The 22,854-nt window shown below is 41.2% G+C and overlaps 1 protein-coding gene across 14 annotated transcripts in view; it reads right to left on the bottom strand.

The window, feature by feature from the left end:
- The window catches only part of LOC135056444 (ATP-dependent translocase ABCB1-like), a 194,363-nt gene that overhangs the window by 10,817 nt on the left and 160,692 nt on the right, over positions 1 to 22,854 (bottom strand). For all 14 annotated transcript variants that reach the window (XM_063961626.1, XM_063961625.1, XM_063961621.1 and 11 more), the window contains 6 exons: positions 15,328 to 15,405; positions 12,914 to 12,997; positions 11,311 to 11,514; positions 6,218 to 6,318; positions 4,585 to 4,725; positions 2,945 to 3,101 (listed from right to left, as the gene is read on the bottom strand). In XM_063961626.1, the coding sequence (XP_063817696.1) occupies positions 2,945 to 3,101; positions 4,585 to 4,725; positions 6,218 to 6,318; positions 11,311 to 11,514; positions 12,914 to 12,997; positions 15,328 to 15,405 (765 nt within the window). The remainder of the gene's footprint in view (positions 1 to 2,944; positions 3,102 to 4,584; positions 4,726 to 6,217; positions 6,319 to 11,310; positions 11,515 to 12,913; positions 12,998 to 15,327; positions 15,406 to 22,854) is intronic.

Below are 22,854 nucleotides of genomic sequence, written 5' to 3'. Positions count from 1 at the left end.
AAGCGCGCATGCATTGTAGGTACACGCACTGGACCACGTATGCTCAGGAGATGGCTGCTCTCTGCTCTTTACTTATATAGATTTTGCTGTGGGACCTGGTGATTCACTTTTCCACATAAGTTACTGACCTCAACAAAACTGTCAGACTGCTTGTACGTAATTAATACATACTGCAGATCGACTCACTAATCATTTAACTTGTGGTTAAAAATATCATAAAATACAATTAGATGTGAAAGGTAATTCCAGTTATCAAGCCCATAGATAGCTCCAATCCACATTATCACTAACTGGACCGGGATCGCAGCCATGAAACTGGGGGCAGATCAGCACCGGCAGTGACATCAGAGTGCACTCCTGGTCATCAGCCGGCCACAGCAAGAGGTGAGTGAGGTGAGTTAAGGTCATGGCTACATGGGTGAGTGAGTGGTAATGCCACACACCCCTAAAGAAGACCCTGCACACACTTATGGCTGCAGTGCCTAGTTGGTGAACAATGGAAGGGTGTATTTTCCAGTAACAATGTTTGTATATATACAGTATCAGAGTGGCATTTCATGACCAAATGCTGCTAGTAGAACACTAATGATTAACTATCTATTACACAATAAAACTATAAAAGTGTTGCCTGTATGTTTAATGCTAAAATACTTTATCAATCCATATAGTGTTTCCAGTAACAGAAGTGTCGGCGCTCACCTATGGGCTGCTAGACTGTAGATTACCCTCATCCCCCGCCCCGGTAAAATCCTCCACCCAGCTAGTGTCAGTGAAGCCAGTTGCAGTCCGTAACTGCACTGACATCACTGTGACTTCTTATTGGAAGTCCAATCTGCCAGTCACAGACATACAAGGCAGTCGATATTGGTTAGGTGTTTTCTCTCTCTGGGACTGTCAGACCGGGCTGTAATAAGCAGAGAGCTAGCTTCCTATCCATAGTGCAGTGCCAGGACCTGGGGCTGGCAGCTGGCTGTCTCCTCTTCCCGGCACAGGGGTAGTGGAAGCCCTCCCACCAGGGGCATAGCCAGAAATGTGTGGGCCCCATAGCAACATTTTGAAGTGGCCCCTGTCCCAATTCTTCTGGAGAGACACCTCCCCACAGCAGTTGTTCATGTTAACAACTGCCCTAATAGTGGCCTAGTTCATTTTCTGAACCACAGTAGTGCCTTATTTAATGTTAGACGCCATAGTAATGCCCTAGTTCATTTTATGAACCACATTAGCGCTCTAGTTCCCATTATGTCACATTGTAGGGTTACCAGTATACATTATGCCACACAGTACCCCCAATTCACATTATGACATATTATACAGTGTTTCCATCTCATATTCTGCAACATTACAGTGCCAAAGTTCATATTATGTAACATTATAATACCCAAAGTTTCATTTTATACCACATTACAATGAGCAGGTCCGGGGGCATATCTAGATATATTGCAGGCCCCAGGGCAAAAGTTTATAAGAATCACCCAATGGTGAAAAATGTATAAAACACATGTAACTGACAGGGGAGAAGGGCCCCTTTCAGCTCTGAGCCCTATAGCAGTTGCACTCCCTGCACCTATGGTAGCTATGCCCTTGCCTTCCACTAAACGTAAGTAAGAGCTGCTGCTGATAAGTAGTAGAGTTACGAGTATAACTGTCTGTGCAGCTTTGCACCTCCACTTATCACACTATACTCTGACTGACACTCACCAGACAAAGCGTGACAGGGCATCAAGGGAGAGGGTATGAGCTAAACTAGAGAATGTCCGCGTTTCTATAATGGGTGCGGTGCACATGGGCCCCTGGGTCCAGGGAGGGGCCCACACCGCACCCATTGCATTCATTTTAATACTTACTTTTCCGGAGTCCAACGCTGGGAGCTGTGATCACGCCGGAAATCGCAGCCAAAATGTCCGCCGCGCATGCGCGGTAGCCAAATTGGTCTACGGATCATGGCGGGGACAACGCCGGAGTCTACAGCGCCGTGCAGAGGAGGAGGCACACTCGAAGGTGCACACGGGACCCCTCCTCTGTAGAAACGCCCCTATTAGAGAATGAAGCTTTACAGCAAAATCTGCAAAGTCTTCGGTTCTTGGCCCTCATTCCGAGTTGTTCGCTCGCAAGCTGCTTTTAGCAGCTTTGCACACGCTAAGCCGCCGCCTACTGGGAGTGAATCTTAGCATAGTAGATTTGCGAACGAAAGATTAGCAGATTTGCGAATAGACAGTTCTTAGCAGTTTCTGAGTAGCTCGAGACTTACTCTGCCACTGCGATCAGTTCAGTCAGTTTCGTTCCTGGTTTGACGTCACAAACACACCCAGCGTTCACCCAGACACTCCCCCGTTTCTTCAGACACTCCCGCGTTTTTCCCAGAAACGGCAGCGTTTTTTCGCACACACCTATAAAACGGCCTGTTTCCGCCCAGAAACACCCACTTCCTGTCAATCACACTACGATCACCAGAACGAAGAAAAAACCTCGTAATGCCGTGAGTAAAATACCTAACTTAATAGCAAATTTACTTGGCGCAGTCGCACTGCGAACATTGCGCATGCGCATTAGCGACTAATCGCTCCGTTGCGAAAAAAAAATAACGAGCTAACAACTCGGAATGGCCACCCTTATTGAGAGTTTTACCACTTGATGTAAGGTATAATAGTGAGTAAGAATAAGATTTAAAAAAAAGGATGTAAATTAATTCAAACAAAGGAGTGTCTGGGAATGGCATAGGAGTAATTTAATGGCAGTGCAGTTTGACTGAATGCTTTTTGTATAATTTTACCAGATTTATTTTTTTATAAGATAAATCCTTAGTTTTAAATAATTAACATACAACTCAAAAACCAAATCAGTGGTTATTGAAATTAGAACACAATATAAAATTAATGCAACAAGATAGTTTAAAACTATTTGGAAATTGAAAAAAACATGACGTGTAAAGTGTGATTTGTTGTACCAGTTTTTCGCCATCCTCATTGTAGCTATCTATCGCTGGCTTTCTGTCCAGGAGCTTCATAATGCGTTGGGCTGATATGGTGGCTTTTCCAAAGTCAGGCGCAAGAGACGTGGACTGTCCGACATTCATAGCAGCAAAAATAATTGCAGAGAAAACGCTATAGGAAAACATAAAATGATGAATGCAGATCAGGTATAAAATGATAGTTGCTAATTAGTTTTACTATTAAAAAGCATCTCTCTGTCATTGTGTCTGTTTCTGCTCCTGAGTGACTTTTTATCTAGTATAGTGGGGTTCACACTATGGTATGCCGGCGGTCAGGCTCCCGGCGACCAGCATACCGGCGCCAGGAGCCCGACCGCCGGCTTACCGACAGTGTGGCGAGCTCAAATGAGCCCCTTGCAAGATCGCTGCGCTCGCCACGCTACGGGCACGGTGGCTCGCGCCACGCTATTTTATTCTCCCTCCAGGGGGGTCGTGGACCCCCACGAGGGAAAATAGTGTCGGTATGCCGGCTGTCGGGATCCCGGCGCCTGTATACTGGTGCTCTAGTGGTGTCTTACCTTCTCCCAGCGGCTACGGCAACTCCAGTGTCTTCTTTTGGGCCTTGGTCACATGTGGAGCAGTTTTGGTGTCAACGTGTCTAATTTCCCCACCATCCCTACTCCTATTTCCTATCCCAAAGCCCCACCCACCCTGCAGCCTAACCCTAACCTCCCCCCTTAAAGCCTATCCCTATTATTCAACCCCCCATAGTCTAACCGTAACCTAATTGGCTTCTTTTCTTTGCATTTTATTTCGGAGATCTTTGTGAAACTGAGCACAATGCAGTATACACTATACGGGTGGTCTTCAGTATGCCGACTGACGGGATCCCGGCGCACAGTATACCGGCTGCGGGATCCCGACAGCCAGCATACCGACACTATTCTCCCTCGTGGGGGTCCACGACCCCCCTGGAGGGAGAATAAAACAGCGTGGCCGTGCCCGTAGCGTGGCGAGCGCAGCGAGGCCGCAAGGGGCTCATTTGTGCTCGCCACACTGTCGGTAAGCCGGCAGTCGGGCTCCCGGCGCCGGTATGCTGGTCGCCGGGAGCCCGACCGCCGGCATATCATAGTGAACCCCAGTCAACATATCAGGTCAACATATTATCAGTGTAGTCATGATGAGTTTCGACACTGTCAACAAGTTACCAACAGTTTGACCATGCCAGTATTCTCATGTAGACCTCATGACTGTATACAGGATAACCGACAACAAATCATACCACACCTGTATGTAATGACTGGTATTTAATAAAAAAGGGGTTGGTCCATTCTAGTAGCCAGTCTGGAAATGTACAAGTATTGAAGCTGTGCATCTATTGAAGTGTACAGTAAATGGCTCTAGGTACCAGTAATAATTGGCTACCGGATTCCTGTGATTAAATGAATGCTGTTCAGGTTATTTACAGAAAGGGACCCACTACATATAATGCTGTAGATTCATATTTATTGGTAATACTGTATGTCCTACAAATATAGTAGAATCATTTCCACCCACTCCAGCTATTGCTATATTATATCTCTTACAAAGCCGAGCCATCTGCAGCCAAGGAAAAAATAACGAAGTTCATTGTTTCATAGGAGTTCAGTACTTACATGAACACATTCTCGAATGCTGTGTAGCAGTGTGCAATCAGCCAGGCTCCAAACCGAAATACAGCTGCGTTCACAAAGTAGTTCATTGACTGGGAAACAGCATAAGTGATGCCATAGAGCGGAGCTTTAGCCAAAGAGTCCCTAATGCAGGATAGCAACAACAAAACATTATGTCAGACGTCAGTCATGCAATTTTGAGCTTTCTTAAAAGCATATTTTATCATTTCCACATCCAGATATTACATATGTTTTAGGTAAGAAATTCTCCCAATATAGTACACGCTTTTATATTATTACTGAAAGCAGAACTACTTAAGTTACATATTGGAACCATATATTAGTTTGAAAAACTGCATCTAGCTGGCAGATACCAGGAGACACCATGAATAGTTCCAGGACCTGGTACTTCTACGGGGACAATGCCAATCATGCTGCATATTTCCCCAGTGGGGATTTGATGCTGCTGCTGAGTGGCAGAGCAATGCAAATGCCACATACAAATGGAGGCGTGGCTTAGAATGTGCCCACCTCCTTGGCACCTCTGCAAATACCTTTGGTCACTGTTGCAGCTAGCAATAAAAGTGATTATCTTAAGAAACTGATACATGTCAGAAGATGAAAAAGAATGTGCATGCACCAACACACAGTGGAGGGCAGACGTTTGGCCAGTTTATCCAGTAGCAACTAATGATGTAACTGAGGGACTATGGGGTAAATGTACTATAGCGCCACTTATCGTGGTGAAGCAGGAAGCAGTACCAGTGAGAGCCACAGCTGATGCACTGTGTCTTACCTCCTGGCTGGCTCCACTGCACATGTGCAAGATCTCGCAACCAGCAGTGACTGTAGTGCCTACCACATAGTGCAGGGGGGGAACCACTTAGCACATATAAACATACATGTTATCATGTATGTAAAATACGTGCTGGCTGTATTCCCTGGGGATAGGCAGTACTGTGTGCTGTGCAGTACCTGGGACTTACACATTCCTCCTAAGCCTGTCCCCAGAATCCCATTGGCTAGTTTCACTGGAGTCTGTGGGCAGGATTTGGAGGAGTGTGTAATGCATTATGCTAATCCCAGGTGCTCACAACCATTGCAAGATCTCCCATGTGCAGCCTGGACCCAAGTAGACATCACAGGCCAGCACACATACTGCCAGCTAACACCTGCTGATGTGTGGGGAAAAAATAACCAGCAAATGTGCGCTTATCATTTTTTAATAACTCTGGATGTCTTTCTGTTGCCATACAATTGTATAAAGATGACAAAACCTTTAAATGTTTGCAGATACCGTAGAGAAAAGTGATTTCTCTCCACGTTATCTGCTTTCATACATACCGGGTCCGGACGGGAGCTCATTGTAAATGTTAACTAGCACTAGCTCTAGCACATTTGACACATACTGTACAACCTCTTCTTACATCTCCCCCTATATGAAGCCTCTTATTTTAAGTGAATCAATAAGCTGCATTCACGTAGGTAATGCATCAGCTAACAAAATGGCTGTTTTAACAGTATACATGACAGGTGATGGGTACTACACATTAACCAACTATGAAACCTAGTTTAGAAATAAGAAACTTCACAGAGCTACAAAATTAGCTGTTTAACATAAAACCATATGACTTACTTGTAAGGGCCTGATAAACTTTCATTATATCGGTTGTAAAATGCCTCTTCCCTTGTCAGTGATACCACTGTTCTTATATTTTCAACTGCCTCAGTTGAGATCTGCATGAAAAAAAATATTAGGTTCAACAACATATTTAAATAGCGTTTTGAAGCAAGTAACAAAATATACTGTATTGCACTCTCCTTTTATACACACATACATATATATATATATATATATATATATATACACACACACACACACACACACATTTTCTGACAAAATGGTAGCTGCAAGTTGAATCAGTAGGTACAGTATGTAAATATCTTAGAAGAACAGGAAGTGAACCTTAACACCAATGAGGGCGCAGATGTGAGTTACAGATAACGTAATGCCCACTAAAGCATGCCTGTTTGGGTAAATTATAGGTAAATTAATTAATATGTCCAAAAGTCAGTGACTTGAAGCTGATAAATTTGCAATATCCAAATTCCTTATGATTTCCATGAAAGCCACTTTGCTAGTGTAGCTGGCTATGATTATTGTGGGTGCGTACCCAGCCTCGTAAAAAACAAGCCTGGAGAAATTGCTGTTATGCAGTACAAGTAATTGAACATGCAGTGGAGGCACAGAATAGCTCCCAATCCAACAATACTGCCCTATGCTCAACCCTGCTAATCACAGTCATACTTAATATGCACAAGCTGAGTAAGTGCTGGGAGAGGGAGGGAGAGCGCTACTCGTAGCTGGCAGTGGGCTCATGCTATGCTCAACCTCACTACTCCCGCTTATAAATATAAATATACTGTATTCCTTTCCAATATCATTCTATATACATCTTTTCTGACAAAATAGCTGCAAGCTGAATCAGCAGGTATAAATATTTTGGAAGTGAGTAATATCCATGTGAGGAGAGTGTTGGTGTCAGCTTCAATTGGCATACAATAAAGTGCTGGCGTTTAAAGCTTCTTTTTTTATGTGTTGTGTTTTTTCTTTTTGGTATCACACATTGAGTAGTTTAAAAAGTGAAATGTGACAAAATAAACGTGGTCAATCCACACACAAATGATCATGAAGCCAGGTTGAATGCATTTTTATGTAGTCAAAAGGTGGACAATAAAACAATTCATAATGTCAACCGCTATGATGTTGACATTGTTAAAATGTTGATGGGCAACTTGTCAATATTCTCATTCTCAGAATTGCGACAGGTGAAATGTTGACATTGTCAGAATGTTGACATTATGATTAGGCTACAGGTGGAAGGGTTAGGCTAAGGGGGGGGTTAGGGGTAGGGATAAGGGAGAAATACTGTACTAACCCAGGCACCAGAGGCACACAGCTCTGATCCACAAGTGACGGTCGCATGGCTGCCAAAACCCGTAAGACCCCGCTAGGAGGAGGTAAGTCACCACTGGGCCACCAGGGACTATATGTATCACTGCCTACGTGATGAGTGTCAATATGGTCAATGTCAGAATTATGACATATTGTTCCCTATCCCTTTTTATATTTAGAGTGTCAGTGCCTGTTGTATCTTATTTTTGCCAGTAGCGCCATATACAGTATTAGCCATGTTTTTCAGGTAAGTGGAAGTCTAATTTAGATTAATGAACACAGACTTGTTAAATGCTTTAAATGTACAGATGGCTTTGAAGAGGATTAGAAGTGTTTTCACAGACCAAACTAATGGAGTCCTTAATACACACTTCAGTACACCTTACATTGTACAAAGAATAGGATTTTGCGGTTATACTAGCCACCAGTGCCCAGAAGCCAGCAAAACAGAGCACTGACGTTTATACTAGCCACCAGAATGTCTGTGACTCTTCAGTGCAAAGAAGCCAGCAGAATAGGGCTTTATGGTTCTGTAGTTTATACAGAATGGAGAATGGAGATGACATACCAGCTTTCGGGATGCCGGCTGTCAGTATACCGACAGCGGCATCCCATCTGCCGGTATACTGTCAGCGAGTCCCCTCACGGGCTAATTGTGCTCACCACGCTTCGAGCACGGTGGTGAGCTATGCTCAGCACAGGTTCTATTCCCACTTGGTTGGTGGCGTGGACCCACCAATGGGGTGGAAATTATGGGTGGGTGGGTGTCAGCATTTCAAATGCCAGTAATATGTCAGCTGTCCGGATTCTTGCATTGGGCTCCTGAACACTGGGATGCCGACAGCCAGCATTATAACTGCACCCCGTCTATACAGCCATGGCCAAAAGTTTTCAGAATGTCACTATTGGTTTTCACAAAGTTTGCTGCTTCAGTGTTTTTAGACCTTTTTGTCAGTTGTTACTATGGTATACTGGAGTAAAACTACAAGAATTTCATAAGTGTCAAAGGCGTTTATTGACAATTACATTAAGTTTATGCAAAGAGTCAATATTTGCAGTGTTGACCCTTCTTTTTCAAGACCTCTGCAACTCGCCCTGCCATGCTGTAAATCAACTTTTGGGCCACATACTGACTGATGGCCACCTATTCTTGCCTAATCAATCCTTGGAGTTTGTCAGAATTTGTAAGGGTTTTTTTTGTCCACCTGCCTATTGAACATTGACCACAAGTTCTCAATGGGATTAAGGTCTGGGGAGTTTCCTGGCCATGGACCCAAAATGTCAATGTTTTGTTCCCCTAGCCACTTAGTTATCACTTATGCCTTATGACAAGGTGCTCCATCATGCTGGAAAAGGCATTGTCCATCACCAAACTGTTCTTGGATAGTTGGGAAAAGCTGCTCTTGGAGGATGTCTTAGTACCATTCTTTATCCATGGCAGTGTTCTTAGGCAAAATTATGAGTGAGCCCACGCTCTTGGCTGAGAAGCAACCCCACACATAAATGGTTTCAGGATGCTCTACTGTTGACATGACACAGGACTGATGGTGTCGCTCACCTTTCCTTCTCCGGACAAGCATTTTTCCAGATGCCCCAAACAATCTGAAAAGGGATTCATCATAAAAAAATGACTTAACCCCAGTCCTCAGCAGTCTAATCCCTGTACCTTTTGCAAAATATCAGTTTGTCCCTGATGTTTTTTTTGGAGAGAAGTGGCTTCTTTGCTGCCCTTCTTGACACCAGGCCATCCTCCAAAAGTCAGATACACTGCGGCCATTCCTGAGCAAGCTCTGCACTGGTGGTGCCCAATCCTGCAACTTTAGAAGACGGTCCTGGTGCCCTGAAGACTTCTTCACAACTATTGGACCTCTCTCCTTGAACTTCTTGATGATCCCATAAATTATTGACGCAATCTTACTAGCAGCAATATCCTTGCCTGTGAAGCCCTTTTTATGCAAAGCAAAAATGATTGCTCGAGTTTCCTTGCAGGTAACTATGGTTAACAGGGGAAGAACAATGATTTAAAGCACCACCCTTCTTTTAAAGCTTCCAGTCTTTTATTCTAACTCAATCAGTATTACATAGCGATCTCCAGCCTTGTCCTCGTCAACATTCTCACCTGTGTTAACGAGAGAATCACTGACATGATGTCAGCTAGTCCTTTTGTGGCAGGGCTGAAATGCAGTGGAAATGTGGTTTTTGGGATTAAGTTCATGGTCATGGCAAAGAGGGAGTTTTCAATTAATTGCAATTAATCTGATCACTCTTCATGACATTCTGGAGTACAGTATGTGCAAATTGCTATCATACTGTAAAACCTGAGGCAGCAGACTTTGTGAAAAATTAATATTTGTGTAATTCTCAAAACTTTTGGCAATGGCTGCATTAGCCACCACAATGTGGCTCTTCAGTAGACAGAAGCAAGGTATGACATTCTACACAAGCAAAAGTATGTTTTTCCATTTTATTAACAAGAATGGGAGTTGCTTATTGCTACCTCCATAGAGATCTACAAGTAAATGTCCCCACCAACACCCCCCCCCCCCCCCCCTTCTCCCATAGACTCCAAAAAAGCAATGAAAATTTCATGAAACACTGTGAAATTCTCATTTTATTCTACCAACTGGGAATAAAACCTGCTCCATGGACACAAAGAGATTGAAAAAATCCCCAATGAGCCCCAATGTCTGATGCCCTCATCTCTAACCAATGTCATAATACCTGGCCTCTTCCACGATTCCTATATCAACTCCTTATCACAATTCCTGGCTTCCTGCACTCAGTTTTGAATCTAGATAACACTGTAAAAAATACACTACTCTGTTTTAATTTTTTTGTTCACAAGGGCTATTTATTTTTATTATTAACAGTTTTTAATATATAGCACAAACATATTATGCAGCACTTCTCAGGGAATATTTAGCTATACTTACCTATTTTCAGAAGTCCTTCTCCAGGAGGCGAGAGCCGAGTCAGTGCAGCAAGTGGGTGGATCAGGGGGCGTGTTGCAGAACAGGGGGCACTTTGGGGGCGTGGTGCAGTATAGAAAGCTGTACAGGGGGCACGGTAGCGTGTTCATGTCATCGTAGCCATGCCCCCCCACTATGTTGAGATTACCTGCATTGTACAGCAGGGGGCATGGCTACAATGACACGACTCAGCACAAACATGTCATCTACTGTCTGGCGGATAGGAGAATTCAGGTGGCTGAGGACAGTCTGGCGGATAGGGGCAGATAGAGGCTGGATCTGGGAGACTTGCCCACTGTCTTGGGTGGCCAGGAGCGCGACCCATTTTTGGGAGCCTCCCAGCCATTCTGGGAGAGTAGGCAATTATGTAGATGGCTCTACACATCAGACTCTGCCCCTGGAAAGCTACAGTCCCTACCACACAGACATTCACACTAGGGTTCATTTTGTCCAAGGAAAATTTAACCTACAGTAACAGTATGTTTTTGGGTTGTGGGATAAAATTAGAGTACATGGAGGAAGCCCTCGCAAACATGGGAAGAACATGCAAACTCCACACCTATAAGTCTATAGTCAGAATCAAATCTAAAATATGCATATTTAAGGTTTATCATGAACAGCCATCATATTCTGACTGGTGCTGGAAGGCAGCAATGCTAACCACCGTGCCACTGTTCTATATTATGACTTTTATACATTGCTATTTTAAACTCTCAATTCCCTAGAAATAAAATAGAATTATTGATAGCAGTATGAGCCATTTAAAGCCTTTTCGATCACATTTTGACAATTAAGCTGACTTACCCTTCCAGCTTCCTCTAAAGCTTTCTGATCCTTTGATGCATGACCAGACATGGATTTCATTCTAATGAAATTTGCACCAATCAGAAATGGTACGCACGCCAAAATAAGCAGTGTTAGCTGCCAGCCATACACAAACGCAATTATGATTGCTGTCAGGAGAGTGCACACCGTCATAGTGATCAAACCGATCCGAGTGCCAGTAGCCTGGAGATCGGAAAATTAAGCAAAATTAGTATTAATAAAACACCAGTCCATTTTGAAGGCACCTTTTGTTTTTTTCTCATTTGTTTTTCTCAAAGACACATGGTTGAAAGAAAAAAGTGTATTAAATATTATTTTTGTGATGTAGTAGTTTTTTTGCTTCCTTACACTGTGAAAATGGCCTTTTTTTGTAGAACAGATCTATTGCCCTCATTTATCAATGAGTGATAAATTTCACTGTGAGTGATAAATTGCACCAGCCAATCAGCTCCTACCTGCCATGTTACAGACTGTGTTTGAAAAATGACGGTTAGGAGCGGATTGGCTGGTGCAATTTATCACTCACAGTGAAATGTATCACTCATTGATAAATAAGGGCATACATACTCTGGAAATAATTTATGGCAGATTCTTTGTTCAGTACCTGCTACCATATTTCTAAGAATGTCCATCAAACATCCCAAGTCATGGAGTAAAAGAAAAACAGCCTTGTTTGCAGGCATGTGAGGCAGAGTACATTGTGGGGCAGTTGTGTGATGCCACTGAAGCCAGATATACAAGTTTATACTAATGCAGGTTCCCAAGGGGCTAATGTGAAGATCCACACAGATTAAAACTGGAAGCTGCACGGCCCACAGCTGTAACCATTATTATTGATATCAGTACTTGTACCAGCCCATGCTAAGTAGAAGAATTCCCTCTGAAACAGGCTTCCCTTCACTGTATGCACGACTCAAAATAGCATGGGACTCTAGCTGCACCACCACAAGACAAAACAGTTCCATGTGCTCACATGGTCACCGCCCAGTTCACGATACAACCAAGATCTGTTCAACTCAGAATAGTACTGCATACAAAGACAAGGTTGCAAATGCACCATTCTATTAATAATAATCATTGCAATAAAATTTAGCATTTTGAGGGAGGTTCTTCGCATAGTTATGGCCATAAGTAACAGCTTGCCCACTGCGTCCGGGTGACCTCATTAGTCAGGCAAGTGAGGTCACCTGGATGTGGTGGGCAAGCCGTTACTTATGGCCATAACTATGCGAAGAACCTCCCTCAAAATGCTAAATTTTATTGCAATGATTATTAATAATAAATTGGCAGTGTTTGAATTGTGAACCTGCAACCTTTGTCTTTGTATGCAGTTCTACTGAAAGGTCTCCGCAGGGTTGCACTTCTCATCACTGGTGTACACCCCAGGACCCCTACCCTGTACAACTCAGAATAGTATGTAGATATGCAAAAATTTGTAAATTTGCTTCTGTACATGCGATGCAAAAGCTAAAAATTGCCATTTGTGTCTGTGACTGACACAGAATCAGAGGTAAGAGATGCACATTAATCTAATAGAAAATTGACACTCTTTGATGGATTAAAGAGTGTAATTTATACACACCCCTTTTACTTGTGATGCATCTGTAGCGAGTCTGGTCAGTAAAACACCAACTGCATTTGCATGATCATCAAAGAATCCGATTTCCTGTAACAAAATAAGTATATAGTATATAAGGTTTATCATGAACAGCTGTCATATTTTGACAGTCTTTAAATTAATGCTTTCTTACAAAAAATATATTATAAAAAGGAATGTTATATTTGTTTAATGTTTTGTAATAATTAAACAGTAGTAACCAAATACAACAAATTCCATTTAGAGCAAAACAATAGTTTAGGAGAAAAGTCACACATTTGCATTAAAAGTACATTAGTGTAGGCCAGATACCATTAGTAAAGTATCATTACTTCATATAGCATCACCATCAAATAGGATTACTAAATGGAATATAAAGATTGTCAAGTGAAGAGACACTCAAAATATCTCAGATCTAGGGATAGATTTACTAAAGCTTCTATAACTCAAAAGTGGTGGTGTTGCCATAGCAACCAATTCGATTATAAGAAAACTTTTATCTCTCTATTGCATCCCAGAGAACAATAAAACCTGCTTAGTTGCTATTGGCAACACCTCCACTCGTCTGTTTTGGAAGCTTTAGTAAATCAATCTACCCACTATTGTGCTAAATGGGATTATAGAAGATTCAGTGACAGTGCAGTGAAGACCACAATGTTCATAGTTAGCAAACAGCACTGAAAATGCTTAAGTTGTGAAACCTGTTATAGAATTATGTAGCCAGAATGAAGCATTCTATTGATTTTACTGTGTTGGGGTCTCTTCTAATATTACAGTTTTAGGGGTCTTTTCAATATCAATGCCCTGCACAATTTAGGGTATCTGATGCACAGCAAGGTGCAGTGGACAATCTTTAAAGGCCACAGCGATTCAATACTGCTACTGTGTGGGGATAGATACTCCAAAAAGTAGCTGTCCCCATGAGCTCTTAAGGTGCATACACACGGAGAGATATAACTGAGCGATTTTGACTATATAGTCAAAATCGCTCAGAAAGTTAGTGCATATTATATATTTATTTATTTATTAACAGTTTCTTATATAGCGCAGCATATTCCGTTGCGCTTTACAATTAGAACAACAGTAATAGAACAAAACTGGGTAAAAACAGACAGACAGAGGTATCCCTCCATGTGTACACAGCCAGCAATAGCGATGCGTGTCCCCGCCAGGTCGCTATCGCTGCTAAAAATAGACTGTGCAGGCAAGTCAATTTTGGCTAGGTCGCTGGAAAAGAAAAAGCATCCCCTTGCTTAAATGAGTTAGCCAAAATCGCCCATAGCCAAAATAGCTGGAAAAGTTAGTCAAAATCTCTGGTAAAGTAAGTCAAAATCTCCTACAGCCAGTTCAAGGGAAAACGCTCAGTCAGAATCTCTCACAGTTAAAATCTCTCCATGTGTATGCACCTTAACACTGCTGATCAGTGGTCTAAGTGGGGCGGTATGTGATATGGGAATTCAAAAACCAGAAAGGGCGGGTGCATTAGGGCACGCTCAGACCAATCAGCAGCGCTATCCTGTGCTGTCAGTCATGCTCCAGCAGCAGTGGAAGGGGAAGAGACCAACAGGAATGTGTTTTCCTGGCTCCTGCCCTCCCCTCCGCCTCTGCTCTGCACAGGATATCTGATTCTGTTTAGCCTGCTGTGCGGTACCCGATGTTGAATATGTTTACCATCGATTGGGGAGATGCCAAATGGTTTCCCGCCATCAATGGTATAGAACCACCCGATGGTTCTGGGTTTTTTTTTATACAAGGTGCTGGGACACTGAGCATAGGTCCATCTCTGATACCTATGAAGCCCCGCCCCCAGGTCCTAATTGGCTAGCAGCCCAGGAAACAGTAAAGCAGGGATGACCATCGGTTCTGATGTCGGAATGAATGCTCGTCGCTCCATTGTGTACCCAGCTTAACTGTACATTTGGGCAAACCGTGTTGCAATGCAAGGGATGCAAATATTTATTTATTTGCATGCAGCCCACATATGCTGGGCAGTTTTATTTTCAATGTAATTTTGAGTTTGGACACATCATCTCAAATCCAAATCTCTCTGCACATTTTAAATCTGTCCCACCTGCACATGGTTTTGCCACTGCGTAAAGTTAATTTTTTATTTTTCTTTACTCTCATCTCTGCACAAGTCTTTTAGTGGTCCGTGCAGTCTATTGAAACATATAAACGTAAATGTTTTATTGCAAATGGCACCCAAAGGATGTGATGAGGGTACATTTACAAAATGGGGAAAAGATCGAGGCACATGAGTAGGAGTAACTGGATTATGTTATGTGTATAACACAAGAGTTCATCATAATAGACACCCATTATTTCCCCAGTGGGCTATCACAGCATATAGCTGTGCAAAACAAACATGTATATTTAATCCAATAAACAATCTGCAGTACCTGGCGGAGTAGTGCCTTAAATGATAAAGACCTTAGTCTCATGGTTAAATTTTCTCCCGAGATTCCAAAAGCAAAGCCCTGAAAGAAAAAAAAGGAAATGCATTTTTCACGATGTAGTTCTTTCTTAGGTGTTCATAAGTATTGTAAAGTTGTCCTTGTGCCAATCCCCACAGGACTCTGGAGAGCTGCACAAGTGTGGCTTTACTAACTGCAGTCATGCTGAACAATGGCTGCAGAGGCACTTCCTGTATAGCATACCCTTTCTGTATAACAAGTGGATAGCAATGATGCAACTTCTGCTATCCACATAGAGCATACATCTTCATATGGGTGGCACTCGATATACCGGCTTTCGGGATCACGGTGCTCAGCATACCAACGCCGGAATCCCGACTGCGTGTATACCGACAAGTTTAAAACAAAGAGTGTGTGGGACTCAAACAGTTACAGGCGCTATAATATTAGCATGATTTATACTTCACAATACGTTCCTCAGATGAATTCCATTCTACTGAGTAGATAGAGTTCTGATTCTCTTCAACAAGGCCTTCCTTCCTCTAGTGTGGATGTTACCATGAAAACAAAGGATTGTATAAATGTGTAATAAAGTTTTTAACAGTACATGAGTTTCTCTTGTTGCTATACACTTTCAAGCAGTGAAGAAGGTGATTGTGACACTGTGTTTAAACAATATCCATCTAGTAGTGAGCCCACTTTGCAACAAGAGAGAAAGGCATACCTCACTCACACAAGACAATGCTGATGAAAGCACATAAAGGTTTCTTTTTATATTTAGTGGATGAATGTCAGGCGTACCCTACTCACAGAAGAGATGATTATGTGCAAGCTCATCTGGGTTTCTTTAGGAGACTGACTGAGGTAAAAAAGAGAGTTCCCGTCTCCGTATGTGATGTCCCCACCGTGGTGGCGGGTTACTCAGAATTTTTTTTTCTCAACCACAATGGATCCACATGAAAAAAACATGATTTTTATTGTTAAAAAATACCCCACACAATTGGGGAAATATATACAACTGACAGAAACAATTCTTTAAAAACAGAGTCTGAAAAGAATTATAGCAGCAAGACTCTAACATAAAATGAATCCAAAAAAAGTATCCAAAAAACATACAATAAAATTTGTATACACAGAAAAAATTCCTTGAAAAAATACTTGATTCCTATGTAGTATATTCGAATAGATCCACACTCCCAGCTGGTCGACATGTTTCGGCCTGTAGTAGGCCTTTACCAAGACATGCTGAGAGAGTGGAATGACCTGATGTTTATGTGTGGACCCTCCAATCAGCAATAATCAATTACTGACATCATCATTAGGTAACAGTTTTTTACTTTGAAAAGAACTATTGAACAAAATACAGAAATCCAACCACGTATGGTCTTTTTATCATGTTAAACAAAGTTGTGAACTATATAGCATTAACAATGAGTTGTTTCAAACATTATTATATGAGGTCTCCATGGCAACCGTGACTCACAAACACCAATCCATTTCTACTACTTGTGATCCAGATATGTAAATCTAGCGCCTCCCAGGTTAGAGTGAAGTGAGTAATTTACTTTCCCTAATGTGACTCCATAATTAGTCTTTTACCCCCAATACAGCATGGAGAGTGACTTTTTTAATACAAAAACCGATCCGCGCCGTTTTCATGACAACGCGGCTTATCTTCAGGAAGTGCTGGTGTGCGTCACTGGAACGCATGGTGAACCGCACACGAGACAGGAAAGCCAGCCCCGCTGGTTGTAGCGCTTATTATGCGTCGTTGTTATGACGACGCGGCCTCAGCCAGGAAAGCGGTCACCCGTCATTGACCCGCACGGTGGAGCGCACAATGTCGAGACTTCCGGTACCTGAACAGGAAGTCACTGGCGCTGCTTAAAGCAATTGTTTTTATATACTACAATCGTTATTATTCAGAACTTGTGAAAAAAGGTGACACATTAGTGTATACTATTCCTATGTCCTTTTCTATCCAAGGACAACAGGGAAAAAATATAATCAATATCGTGAAAAATTATCGATACAAGGGCAGCCATTATTAAAATGGTCAAAAATTGCCCATGAGTGAAAATACTTTTAATAGTGGTCTAACTTAAAATTATATAGATTGTGTTTCCATATAGTGCATATATCTACTAGTGCCGTGATTTTTCAAGGTTACCATGGTGATTCCCCACCCTATTATGACATAAAATAACACATTCTTAATGGCGTGCCTCCGGCCATTTTTCTTTAATCTTGAATTGTCCAGATACAATTGTGAACCTAGAAAAACTAGAGAACAATGATCAGGATGAGCAAAAACAAACTTCACCAAAATTTCGAGCCTAAAACATACATTATAGGAACCATTTAAGTTCAAAATCATTGTTTAACCCCCCTGGAGCCAAAGTATGACAATTGAAAATCATGTTAATTTCCATTTTTGCCAAAAGTTTGGAACTATCTTTATTCCTGATGTTCCCTTTGACGGCTTTAATCCCACAAAAGGATGATACACCTGAAGTAGAGCAACCACGTACCTGTTTAAAGTGAGCCGAGAGAGCATGGGTCTCTAGCCCCTTTTTAATATTCCGTATATGTTCCCCTAACCTCACCTTTAATGGCCGTGAGGTTCTACCTATATATACTTTATCACAACTGCATCTTATTGCATATATTACGTTCTTAACGTTGCAAGTGATAAATTCCTTAATTTGTATACTGTTCTCATTAATGGTAATCTCATCAACTTTATTGCCACCTGTATTTTTTATGTTTTTACATGCCACACATGACCCGCAACGGTAAAAACCAGTTGATGTTATGGTTGATAGAGAGGGTGGTGGAGGTAGGGCACTTGATACGAGTTTGGATTTTAGGTTAGGGGCTCTACGATAAATCACTTTCGGTTTACTGGGTAATAATGGTCCCAACACTGTATCTTTTTGTAATAGAGACCAGTGTTTTTTAATTATCTTCTCTACTGTTTTGTGTTCTTTTGTGTAGTTGGTGACAAAAGAAAAATTAAAGTCACACTTTTCCTTTGACATGATTTTCTTCGAAAATAAATCTTTTCGTTCTAAATTTTTTGTTTTCTCAATTTCCTGGTCCACCCTTTTTTCATTGTAGCCACAGGCCTTAAATTTTTTTCCCATAATATGTGCCTGATCAGATAACACTTTTTCATTCGTGCAAATTCTTCTAAGTCTTTGAAATTGGCCACTGGGAATTGCATTTATCCAGTTGTCATGATGGCAACTACTTGCCAGAAGATAGGACCCTGAATCTGTAGGTTTAGTATATATTTTAGAGCAGATTTCCCCCCCCCTCTATATAAACTGTCACATCCAGAAAATTAATGCTCTTCTCTTGAATGTCAAAGGTAAGTACAATGTTTTTCACATTAGAATTCAATACAGTACAGAATTGGGTGAGACTGGTTCTATCACCCCCCCAACAAAAATATATTGTCTATGTATCTTGCATAGGACACCAGGTTCGTCCCGAGTTCTTGGCTCGACCAGATCGTGTCGTCCTCCCATGCCCCCATAAATAGGTTGGCATAACTCGGGGAGAACCTGGTGCCCATAGCAGTGCCCGTTTTCTGTAAATAGAGCTCATCCTTAAACAAAAAGAAATTGTTAAGTAGAATGAATTCCATTCCCTCAAGCAAAAAGTTTTTTTAGACTGATTGACAATGAAGATGATTCCAATGAACAACGAGCAGCTTCCAGGCATCCTTGTGGTCGATGATGGTATAAAGAGCGCTTACATCAGGTGTTACTAGGAGATAATTTTCTTCCCAGGCAATAGTGTTTAATAAATGCAGAAAACTAGTGGTATCCTTAAGATGTGATCTGTTAAGCCTAACTAAAGGTTGCAAATAATAATCGATATAATTCGACAGGTTCGCGGTAATAGACTCTACCCCTGATATAATTGGTCTACCGGGGGGGTTTTCCAAATTCTTATGAATTTTAGGCACTGACGGGTCATTATTAATAATGAATTTTGCTTCTTTATCTGTAATCGTTCCTTTTGATACAGCTTTATCAACCATTTGTATTAGTTTTTGTTGTACAGATTCATGGTCCTATCTTCTGGCAAGTAGTTGCCATCATGACAACTGGATAAATGCAATTCCCAGTGGCCAATTTAAAAGACTTAGAAGAATTTTCACGAATGAAAAAGTGTTTTCTGATCAGGCACATATTATGGGGAAAAAAATGTAAGGCCTGTGGCTACAATGAAAAAAGGGTGGACCAGTAAATTGATAAAACAAAAAATTTAGAACGAAAAGATTTATTAACAAAGAAAATCATGTCAAAGGAAAAGTGTGACTTTAATTTTTCTTTTGTCACCAACTACACAAAAGAACACAAAACAGTAGAGAAGATAATTAAAAAACACTGGTCTCTATTACAAAAAGATACAGTGTTGGGACCGTTATTACCCAGTAAACCGAAAGTGATTTATCGTAGAGCCCCTAACCTAAAATCCAAACTGGTATCAAGTGTCCTACCTCCACCACCCTCTATATCAACCATAACATCAACTGGTTTTTACCGTTGCGGGTCATGTGTGGCATGTTAAAACATAAAAAATACAGGTGGCAATAAAGTTGATGAGATTACCATTAATGGGAACAGTATACAAATTAAGGAATTTATCACTTGCAACGTTAAGAACGTAATATATGCAATAAGATGCAGTTGTGATAAAGTATATATAGGTAGAACCTCACGGCCATTTAAGGTGAGGTTAGGGGAACATATACGGAATATTAAAAAGGGGCTAGAGACCCATGCTCTCTCGGCTCACTTCAAACAGGTACGTGGTTGCTCTACTTCAGGTGTATCATCCTTTTGTGGGATTAAAGCCGTCAAAGGGAACATCAGGAATAAAGATAGTTCCAAACTTTTGGCGAAAATGGAAATTAACATGATTTTCAATTGTCATACTTTGGCTCCAGGGGGGTTAAACAATGATTTTGAACTTAAATGGTTCCTATAATGTATGTTTTAGGCTCGAAATTTTGGTGAAGTTTGTTTTTCCTCATCCTGATCATTGTTCTCTAGTTTTTCTAGGTTCACAATTGTATCTGGACAATTCAAGATTGAAGAAAAATGGCCGGAGGCACGCCATTAAGAATGTGTTATGTTATGCCATAATAGGGTGGGGAATCACCATGGTAACCTTGAAAAATCACGGCACTAGTAGATATATGCACTATATGGAAACACAATCTATATAATTTTAAGTTAGACCACTATTAAAAGTATTTTCACTCATGGGCAATTTTTGACCATTTTAATAATGGCTGCCCTTGTATCGATAATTTATCACGATATTGATTATATTTTTTCCCTGTTGTCCTTGGATAGAAAAGGACATAGGAATAGTATACACTAATGTGTCACCTTTTTTCACAAGTTCTGAATAATAACGATTGTAGTATATAAAAACAATTGTTTTAAGCAGCGCCAGTGACTTCCTGTTCAGGTACCGGAAGTCTTGACTTTGTGCGCTCCACCGTGCGGGTCAATGACGGGTGACTACTTTCTTGGCTGAGGCCGCGTCATCATAACAACGACGCATAATAAGCGCTACAACCAGCGGGGCTGGCTTTCCTGTCTCGTGTGCAATTCACCATGCGTTCCAGTGACGCACACCAGCACTTCCTGAAGATGAGCCGCGTTGTCATGACAATGGCGCGGATCGGTTTTTGTATTAAAAAAGTCACTCTCCATGCTGTATTGGGGGTAAAAGACTCATTAAGGAGTCACATTAGGGAAAGTAAATTACTCACTTCACTCTAACCTGGGAGGCGCTAGATTTACATATCTGGATTACAAGTAGTAGAAATGGATTGGTGTTTGTGAGTCACGGTTGCCATGGAGACCTCATATAATAATGTTTGAAACAACTCATTGTTAATGCTATATATTTCACAACTTTGTTTAACATGATAAAAAGACCATACGCGGTTGGATTTCTGTATTTTGTTCAATAGTTCTTTTCTAACTATCAATTAAGGTTAGAGATAAAAAAAAAAGGGTGCAGACTAGATGGTCCAAGTGGTTCTTATCTGCCGACAAATTCTATGTTTCTATGTTTCTATGTAACTAAAAAACTGTCACCTAATGATGATGTCAGTAATTGATTATTGCTGATTGGAGGGTCCACACATAAATAATCAGGTCATTCCACTCTCAGCATGTCTTGATAAAGGCCTACTAGAGGCCAAAACATGTCGACCAGCTGAGAGTGTGGATCTATTCGAATATACTACATAGGTATGAATCAGGTACTTTTTCAAGTAATTTTTTCTGTGTATACAAATTTTATTGTATAATTTTTGGATACTTTTTTGAATTCATTTTATGTTAGAGTCTTGCTGCTATAATTCTTTTCAGACTCTGTTTTTAAAGAATTGTTTCTGTCAGTTGTATATATTTCCCCAATTGTGTGGGGTATTTTTTAACAATAAAAATCGTGTTTTTTTCATGTGGATCCATTGTGGTTGAGAAAAAAAAATTCTGAGTAACCCGCCACCACGGTGGAGACATCACATACGGAGACAAGAACTCTCTTTTTTACCTCAGTCAGTCTCCTAAAGAAACCCAGATGAGCTTGCACATAATCATCTCTTCTGTGAGTAGGGTACGCCTGACATTCATCCACTAAATATAAAAAGAAACCTTTATGTGCTTTCATCAGCATTGTCTTGTGTGAGTGAGGTACGCCTTTCTCTCTTGTTGCAAAGTGGGCTCACTACTAGATGGATATTGTTTAAACACAGTGGTGGACTAAAAAGATACCTTTACGGGTGTTTCTCCTTTATATAAAGAGTGAGTCAAGGTACACCCCCTCTGGAGAGGGATTACTATCCTCCTATGTGCAAATGTATACAATAATGAGAGAGAATACGGTGTAGTTGAAAAGAAACAGTACTACACATAAATATATATATATATATATATATATATATATATAGAAGGTAACAAAGCAGGCGGCACTCCAAGGCTGTGGTAGATTAAAGTGTATTTACACACAAAACATAGTCCAACGTTTCGGGGTCCAAGCGCCCCTTTGTCAAGGTGAACTTGACAAAGGGGCGCTTGGACCCCGAAACGTTGGACTATGTTTTGTGTGTAAATACACTTTAATCTACCACAGCCTTGGAGTGCCGCCTGCTTTGTTACCTTCTATCCAATTCCCACCTGGGAGGGCACCCAAGCATGTAATCCGGGAAGAGGAGTGCCAGTCCTTTCTTTGCTTATATATATATATATATATATATATATATATATGTTTTTTCCCCATGGTGATATCTACACGAGAGGAAAAAAAGCACCCCGATTGAAGGAAATAGAGAAATATTCTTGAAAAGAAACCGCTATATGTTTGAACCTGCCTCCTTTTCTGTAAGTGAGGTATGCATATGCTTCTTTGCTAAAAAGAGTTCATCAAATTGCTTTGTTGGATACAGTGGTGGACGAAAGATACCTTTATAGGCTT

The sequence above is a fragment of the Pseudophryne corroboree genome, chromosome 3, assembly GCF_028390025.1.
Source record: "Pseudophryne corroboree isolate aPseCor3 chromosome 3, aPseCor3.hap2, whole genome shotgun sequence".
In the NCBI taxonomy this organism is placed as follows: Eukaryota; Metazoa; Chordata; class Amphibia; order Anura; family Myobatrachidae; genus Pseudophryne; species Pseudophryne corroboree.
This window is presented reverse-complemented; position numbering and strand designations above follow the sequence as displayed.